The sequence below is a fragment of the Colletes gigas genome, unplaced genomic scaffold, assembly GCF_013123115.1.
Source record: "Colletes gigas isolate AHSC1104 unplaced genomic scaffold, ASM1312311v1 Colletes_gigas_Sc00004, whole genome shotgun sequence".
NCBI lineage: Eukaryota > Metazoa > Arthropoda > Insecta > Hymenoptera > Colletidae > Colletes > Colletes gigas.
Window position 1 is genome coordinate 20,604 of NW_025106633.1, and position 8,747 is coordinate 29,350.

Genomic DNA, 8,747 nt, shown 5'->3' on the forward strand with positions numbered 1-8,747 from the left:
ACTAGCCGTGGTTTTGCTCGTTTAAATAATTTATAAATGAATTTATGAATAGTGAATAAAATTTGCTCGAATCTGGTTCCACTTCCACCATTCCTATTTCTTTCCTTTTCCTTTTGAGGAAAATCCTTTCATAGTAGATATACATATATGTATATACATATTACATTATCTATCGTATCGTATCTTATCGTATATTATCGACAGATAATGTAATGTAACTTTCGAAGATAGAGTCCAGTGATAAGTTAAATAACATAACAGAATCAGTATCTGCAAGTGTGCATTTTCAATCGCGCTTCAAAACAAGACAAAGGAAGCTTCTTCTACTAACGAATGTTCCTCCATATTTAAAATATGAGAACATCTTGTATGTAAAAATTATTTGCTATTAAAAGCAGTATTTGAACCTATAGGAATTTATACGTCACTCAAATTTTGGGATTATGCGTTTCAAGTTTATTGCGATACGTGGACTGATAAAGAAAATCAATTATAATGTAGAAAATATACGAATATATAGAAATGTATAAGATGGAGAAAATATATAAAAATACATGAATTACTAAATATGAAAAGGTCAATTTTTAATTTAAATTTTTTAATGGCTATAGAGTGACGAGTTATTTTGTTTAAATTTTTTGTTCGTGATAACAGTACACGAAATGCGATAATTTCGTTTATAATGATTCCCCGCGAGTATTTATATCATTTCTTTTTGCGGAACGGAGGATATTGTCATTGTGAATAGCTTAAATGGTACTCGCGTGGCGTGGAAGTCAGTCGGACCGTGCATGCAGCACAGATCACATCTAGAACGGATTTTTTTATCTCGCTGTATCATTCTCGTTTGCAATTGTACGTAAACAACGATATAACAAAATCATTTTAACGCTTAGACATTTTACAAGAAAAGTGAAAACTGTGTGAAGAAATTTATTTCGTGAAATATCGTTCCACGGATTATATTCTTGATCGAACATCGGCTCTGCAGTCAGAAACCAGTATATTTTTGTTTCTAATATTAGACAATAACTAAATTTCTACACGTTCAACGCGAAATATTTCTTCCCATAATTGGAATTTCTATTTTTATTCAACGAGCAAATTTGCTTATCTTGTATTCGGTAGTCGAAATTTGATTTCAGATAAGAATTTTCGCTCGTCTGTGCTTGGGAAGCTTCGAAGAAATCTTTTAAAAGAATGTTTTAAACGGAACACAGAAATTATTTATACGCAGTGATAAGAACGGTGTCTTTGGCAGTATTTTGTGTCCTCGTCGATAGATTGTGTAAATAATGTACAGTGACAGTGTCTGTTGAATGTGAACGTCAGCCTTCTTGATTCATTTGCTGAGTTATGGTTACGCAAGTGCCAGTATAAATGCTCCCGGTTACAATCGAAGCTTGTTGAAACGACAAAGACAGAAAATGAGTTTAATATTCCTGTCTCCTGATATAATCACATTCTAAATTTATATTTATCAGCATGACTATGAATAATTGTTGTCTTGAAGACTTCTAATGAAATTTAAATTATTTAAAAATTATTTGAAATTTAAATTAAATTTAAATTATACTGAAGTTGGAGATAACAGCGTAAAATATAAAGAAGATTTTTCAAAAAATTTTATCAAACTTTAGTAATATTTCTTCAGTTGAACTCGACTAACAAAATAATAGCACGAATCGTTACGAATAACATTATAATTGATACGAATAACCGAAATAAATTTCTTGTCGGTTATCAACAACAATAACAAAGTCTCGATCACTCATAATCGTTATTTGCAATTAAAAATACTTTAATCGAGAAAATAATTACTATCCCAAAATTTTTTTTATTTTGATCGGTGGCATTTTCATTATATTTTATTACACCATAATTCGTACGACAAGAAGCACGAAACGTCTTCAGGGGACGTTACGATTATGCAATTTATGGTAACAGAAATTACTCAAAGCTAAGCTGAATATTCTCACGCGATGAAACGAAAGTTACACGAGCGAAAAAACGATGTCTCGTTTTACATCCCGATTAATACATAGTAATTTTCGTTTGAAAGAATTCAACGGGGCGGTGCGTTAATAATAGGTTATTAAATTGTTTATAGTTTCACGGTGAACGATGAAAGAAAACAGGCACATCGACGATGGTAAGTGTTACTTTTTAAGACAATATTTTGCTCTATTGAAGATTTATTTATTAAACATCCGTTGATGGAATTTTATTTTAAAGTTACCTATAAAATCGAGCAAAATAAATATTATTCCTTCTAAATAATTTCCTTCATGGGGATGACAAATTGTCAGAGTTAATATTCCTGATTTATCGATGAAAACGTAATTATAATGGTAAATTAAGCTAACGAGTAATTAAATTAACCATTGCAAAGGAGAGACTTTCCTCGATAAATTGACTGCAAAATAAATCTTGAGAAAATTTTATTAAGGTCCCTAGACTCGTTTGAATGAAAAGAATCTTTTGAGAAAATTCAATGGCGTTAGGTGAAATTAGAAACTCCTATTTTCTAATAAGAACAGGTGAGGACTTCTCTCCGTCAAATTAGAGCAGTTCAAAAATGGCCACCTTTTTGCTGAAAATTATCGTTACATTTTCTATGATTGACCTAAACGTCAAAGGAATAAAAAATGTGTTTTTTTAAAAGAGTAACTATAAAGGTTTCGAAGAGTAATTTTAATGAACTTTCTTGATGGAGTTTGAGGGACTTACATTTCATAGATCGATACCTTCTGTAACATAGAACTTTGCTCATTGTACTGAACTTCTAGTTATCGTGTTAATTAAAGCGTTCCATATGTTCACGGAATTCTTGTCTATTATTAATTGGCCTATCTTAACAGTAAGCTGCAGATAACCCCGAAGATAAAAGTTCGCAGATTTTTCTTTTTCTATGTACACTACATCTGTGAACATATTTTAAACAATTGGAGCATACACAGATTCGATATGTAATAATTCCACTAATTCTTGTTAGTTCAACCAGCAACGGTGGACGAGCACATAAAACTGATCCACGACGACAGGTCAGTCCACGATGAGGAATTCGTCAAAGTTACGCCAGACGACCTCCCCGATTGGTTCGATGAGAGGTTGTTCAAAATGTGAGAAGAATCAAAGGGATTGTGTTAACAAAGCCGTCAATGGCCACTGAAGTTGCGTGATTTTGAAATTACAATTTTAGAGGTCAGGCGGCTTACATGGATAATATTCTGGGATTTGGAGTTGCGAACCTAACGGGTCTAATAGCGATACTATCTGTCCCAGGTATTGCAGAGGTAATAATCTGTTCGAAATACCCTTCGATCTTTACAGAAATAGAGATTTTTCGTACGAAAAGATATATTCTTTAAAGAATACGAACAGTTTACAAGCTCGAGTCTCATCCATTTCGATGATACATATCTTCTAACAACGAACTAATTGTTTTGACTTCCCAGCAGTAATTTTCCATTGTTAAGTTTATTTATTGAGCAATTTATCCACGTCACCGTGCAATAATCGAGGTTCCACTGTATTTCTACGATCATCTTTAAACACTCCATAGATTGAAATCCAAGCGAGAAAAATTGAAACTTCGCCGTGAAATAATTAATCGAAAATATTTTAAAATTTTACGTTTTCTATTGCAGATGCTCGTGTTCACGAGGCGGAGTTCGACTGTCTCTTTATCCTTCAGGCGATATATGGAAACGTTGTTACTTATATACGAGCTATTTAAATCCGACATGCTGAAAGCGGATTCAAAGTGAGCTTATGGACGGTCCCGTTAAATTTCCCGCGAAAATGCACAAGCCTGTCACACAAATATGAGATTACAGGTGGTTCCAGGCGATAAACGTGATACGATGGAAACACGCGTTAGCCACCAAGAGTCACATAGAACGTGGAGGCAGTGGAATATACATAAAGGACATGGCCATCACGCAATTCGGGTTCATTGGGTACGCTTTGACGTGCTCTGATAAGGTCGGATTGTCCCACTGTACCCTCGAACAAAGGGAGGGCTTCAATTATTTTTGGCGGGTCACGGCTCGCATGTTAGGCATATCGGATCGGTAATTATACATGGTCGTTATACATCAGTGGTTCTCGATTAAGAGACTCTTTTTTACTCGCGAATGGAGCTCATAAGCGAGATCACGGGCCACCAGAAATCTGTACATCGATGATTCTTAAAATGAACGTGATTCGTAAGTTGAACACTTGATTCGTAAATTGAACATTCGCTCTCGTTAGCTATAAAATATCTGCTGGCGTCGAATTTCACCTTCGCTGTACGAAAGATGGACGCGTCAACCTTGGAGCAACGTTCATTTTAAGAATCATTACTCTATAAAAGTTCCGTGGATCGCTTTTTTTAATTGCTTATTAATGAATTCCTTAGGTTGAACATCTGTCGTAAAACGGTGGCTGAGACCACGGAGTTGTGCAGAAGAATCGCAGGCGAGATAATTAAGAAACACTTGAAGGATCCCTTGCCAGAATCCGAGCAACTGGCATCGTACGCGGTGCAAAGTCTGTGGTACATCGATCCCACTTACGACGAAGATGCCATCACAGCCCTTATGATGGACATGACAGGAATAAAATGTCAGTTTCGTGTAACGCGATTAAATTGGTCATTCGTCGACAATTACTCGAACGAATCTTGTGTTCGCAGATAAGAAACAACTTGGATGGTACTCGAAGTTAAACATGAAGCTACGCGAATGGAACTCGTATCTCCACAGTAAGTGATTTCTTTCGACGAGAGAAGCTAACACGTGGTCTATTTAGAAACCACAGAACAGTGTCACCGCGTCATATAAGGTTTCTTAATCCAGAACAAGCTACGAATCGGTAGATACCGTGATTTACAACTTTCAGTCGCCGGTTGAACTTCGCTCGCTTAAGGGGCCATTCTACCTTGTAGGCATGAAAAATACGTGTTTCTTTGTGATTTTTTTTTGCGGGTTATTAAAGAGCGATTAATTCCGGATTTTGTAGATACATTTATTATATATTTAGCTATATTTACGAATTTTTGCAACGCATAATATCTATTGATTACGCTGTTTTTGTTGATCATCAAACAACAGTTTTTACGAACGGCACCCGACTGCGTACGTGATATCTTGCGAACAAGTTATTCGAAATCCTAAAACCAACGATATTCTTAATATAGATGAGTGTGGTTATAGCATGAACTAGGATCTTTTCAAAAAAACAAAAAATGGCAAAATGGCAGCTATTTTACGAAAAAATACTGAATATTTTCATATATTTGGTTGCTTTTTTGTTAATAAAAGAAAAAGTATTGCATATATCGCAATTATCCTAGTTCATGCTATAGGGAGACCAGTTCTGAAGATACTGTATAAATTTGATGTTGATATCTTGAATAGTTTTTTAGTTATCACGCACGCAGTGCCGAAAAATGTAGTTTCGAGAAAAACAGCTTTAAAGTTTCACGTCTAATTGTTATACCTGCGCGCGGTACATTTCAACAGGCTATAACTTCGTTAGTTTTCCGAATTTCAATTTAATATTTGGTAGACATATTTTCGAGACTACATACTAAAGGAAAATGCAAAAAAAAAAATATCGATTGTTTTAATCCCACAAGGTAGAAAGGCCCCTTAATTTCATCGACAATTAACGTTAACACGATTTAGAAACAATTTTTTTTTACGTATGATTAATTGATTTCCGATTCTGAATGTCTCTTTAATTTTTCAGGTGCTCCTTACATCGGTATATTGGTCAGGACAATTTCTAATCGTATATTGAAAATGCTTTACTGGCTGGGTGAGAACTACCCTATACTTGCCAGGATCGCGTTTGGCAAACAGAAATCGAGTTTTTGCCCGTACCCGAAAATAGAGTGAACGAAATTTGGCTCAAAAATATTTTAATGTACCTGATCTCATGGAAACAAATAGCTCGAGTGATCGATAAATACATAAATTCGAACGTTGCTTGAATAACGAACGACGCGTAATCGGATTAAAAAAATGTACTGAAGGTATTATATTACCTTTCGTCGATACTGGTGGAGTCGCCGAGTGAAATGGATGATAGTAATATCGATCGCCAGAGGTCACTACGTGTCGCGTGTCACTAATTAAGTATCCGAGCTGCAGCCGTCGATAGACTGGAAACGGTAATTAACATGGGTAAAGTGAAACAGTAAACTTTTATAAAGAAAAGTTATTCAGTAACTTTTAACTTTTGAATTATTTCTTTTCTGTTTTGTCGTTCTGCTATAAAGGTAAAGTCCTCTGTTAATGCAAGACTTAGCGGACTAATAGTTTCAGAGAATACATTTTGTTTTATAATTATATTCATTGGACCCCTGCTAATTCACAGCGTGTTAGACAATTTTTTTAATTTATATGTATAGGTAAAATTAAGCTTGACCTAATCTAACTCGAGATAACAATACTAGTGTGCTGCATGGCGCTAATGCAAAGTTTCCCTTGGTCATAATAGCGAGTAATACCAATTTTCAGTATTGTTTGTTGTTCTCTGGCAACATGAATCATTCAAATATTGATCCGATTTTATCAAAATTTGACAATAATACCGTAATCACATTGCCTATTCTATGACGACATTTACTTTTGTACAATTGGTTTCTACGATACAATGAAAATATGGCTCCTGGATGCAATATACTATGTTTTAAATGCCTCAGTTATTACAATTTTTTTTAATTTAGAAAGTTTAAATATATTACAAATATTATTTTTATAAAGTTTATTACATTGTTACGAACGAATTGTAACGAAAATTTCTTACGAACGCTAGTATGCGTTGTTAAAATTGTGAATAAAAAAATATTATGAAAAATAAAATCAAAAAAAAAAACAGGTTGATTAATAGGACTGTTTACTAAGAAACTAAAAAAATCTAAAAAATCCTTTAAATAATACGTTACAGGGAAATATATGTGGATATGATTCTTGTGGATTTCGATGGGGTCAGAAAATTAAGTTCAACGACAAAATATTGGGTTATGTAGTTTCCAATAACCTTTACCTCATAGACAATTTCACGATTATTAGTCTGTCAGTAAACGTATTAATACGATGACATAAGCCATGATTTCGCACGATTGATAGACGGTTTAGGTCGTGTCATTTATCAGTAACCAAAATAGCGTCAAATGATACAATTTTGACGGTTTTCAACGTTTCAGAAAGAATAAAAAGACTAACATGTTTTATTATACTAATTAACGCATTGCTTTATATTATTTTTGTAATTTTAAATTTTTATATATCAGTCCTCAGAAATTATTTACATATATTGATGATATGGTAAACAGAAAATATTATAGAAAAGAAGTCTCAACGCGATATAACGCGACATCTGTGATCAGAATGTTACGTCAACGCGACATTAAAGCGTTCGACGATGACAAGTGCGGAACAAAAGTATGCAATATACATTTGTTTGCTTATTGCTGCAAAGTCACTACTTTTAATGTCAGGTTTGTCGTCGTGAGAACTTAATTGTTGCGTTGTCACGACGTTCTAATCAGAGATGTCGTTCTATATTGTCGATACTTTGTCCCAGAGATTGAAAAATGTATTTTTATGCATATTTTAACGGTATTTGCTTACATACCGGTATTATTGTGACAGATATAAGGAGAGACACGACCTCCTTATGGGACTCTTGCCCCACGTTGAGAAACACTGATCGAAAACTACCGGTATTTCATCGGTATTCGTAATACCGATTCAATCTCTACTTTTCCCTCAGTTTTTATTTCTCCAAAACGTCGTAGGGGGCGAAGTAACAACGGTCGACACCATGTTACATAACCTATATTTACCAACAAATCAGTTGTCATCGGAAGATCGTATCTTACAACAGCGAGCATAAAATAGCCGCGCTGCGCATCATACGTGAAAACGGACCTTACGTCGTGCATTTCCTCGTTATAACGGGTGGTTCGTGCCCTTCAAAAATCAACGTTTACTATTCCCGCGTCAGTCGCGGCATATCCCTGTCCATCGACGATAATTATCAGCCGCAATTTGTCTGGCATCGTTCTCGTCTCCGCTCCACCCACGAGCGCCGCTCGAATCCTCTCTCCCTCGCGTTCGGTCCGTTCGGTGCCATTATCCCCCAGTTTGCCGGCGCAGAATCGCGAGTATGATTTTTACGCGAGTCGCGTGATTCCATGCACGGCGCATCTTCGATGCGAGCTGGTTAGAGACTTGCGTGCGAAGCGAGACCCGGCTCCGCACGCCTCGCGCCGCGCGCGAACCGATACAGGACACACCGTCGAGAGTCCACACGAGGAAACGCACGCACACCTGCCACGGACGTTCGCGTACACGAAGAAACGAAGGCGTATGTAACACGGGTCTCGGAGTACATAATACACAGCCATATATCCTTCTGTCCCGTAGCTACTCTCCCTCGACCCTGTCGCCTCTCTTCACGGTTCCTCTCCTCGTTCCTTGGTTCACCGGCCCTTCCCTTCACCGCGCACGGTTCGCAACGCCGCAGCCAGCGATCTCCCTCCCCCTTTTCCCATTCCCCGGTCCACCCGTCCGTCGTTCCCGTGCCATCGAGTACTCCATGTCTCCGCCCCCCGCCGCCGGCCCGCTCCTTCCCTGCCCCAACCGAGCCAGCTTGCACGACCTAAACGAGATGACTCGTCGCGGGGACGGAGAGGAGCGACGCTCTCCGGTGGAGACGCTGCCGAGCGAAGAAGAACGAGGATGAGA

The 8,747-nt window shown here is 36.8% G+C and overlaps 1 protein-coding gene across 4 annotated transcripts; it reads left to right on the plus strand.

The window, feature by feature from the left end:
- Window positions 1-328: 328 nt before the first annotated feature.
- LOC122405187 lies at window positions 329-6,713 on the plus strand. Of its 4 annotated transcripts, none has more exons than XM_043409733.1 (9): window positions 329-367; window positions 2,111-2,152; window positions 2,996-3,122; window positions 3,203-3,296; window positions 3,651-3,766; window positions 3,840-4,076; window positions 4,406-4,611; window positions 4,682-4,750; window positions 5,740-6,713. In XM_043409733.1, exons 2-9 carry the CDS (start codon window positions 2,125-2,127, stop codon window positions 5,886-5,888), a joined length of 1,026 nt encoding a protein of 341 aa, XP_043265668.1. In that variant the 5' UTR covers window positions 329-367; window positions 2,111-2,124; the 3' UTR covers window positions 5,889-6,713. The 4 variants fall into 4 exon arrangements, with proteins under 4 accessions (XP_043265668.1, XP_043265666.1, XP_043265667.1 ...); XM_043409731.1 differs by lacking the exon at window positions 329-367 and adding an exon at window positions 771-855; XM_043409732.1 differs by lacking the exon at window positions 329-367 and adding an exon at window positions 875-1,001.
- Window positions 6,714-8,747: the final 2,034 nt, after the last annotated feature.

Coding starts and splice junctions, on each gene's coding strand:
- LOC122405187 (XM_043409733.1), top strand. CDS start 2,125: ATGAAAGAAAACAGGCACATCGACGATG. Junction 3,297..3,650: donor CTGTCCCAGGTATTGCAGAG/GTAATAATCTGT, acceptor TTTCTATTGCAG/ATGCTCGTGTTCACGAGGCG. Junction 4,751..5,739: donor ATGGAACTCGTATCTCCACA/GTAAGTGATTTC, acceptor TTAATTTTTCAG/GTGCTCCTTACATCGGTATA.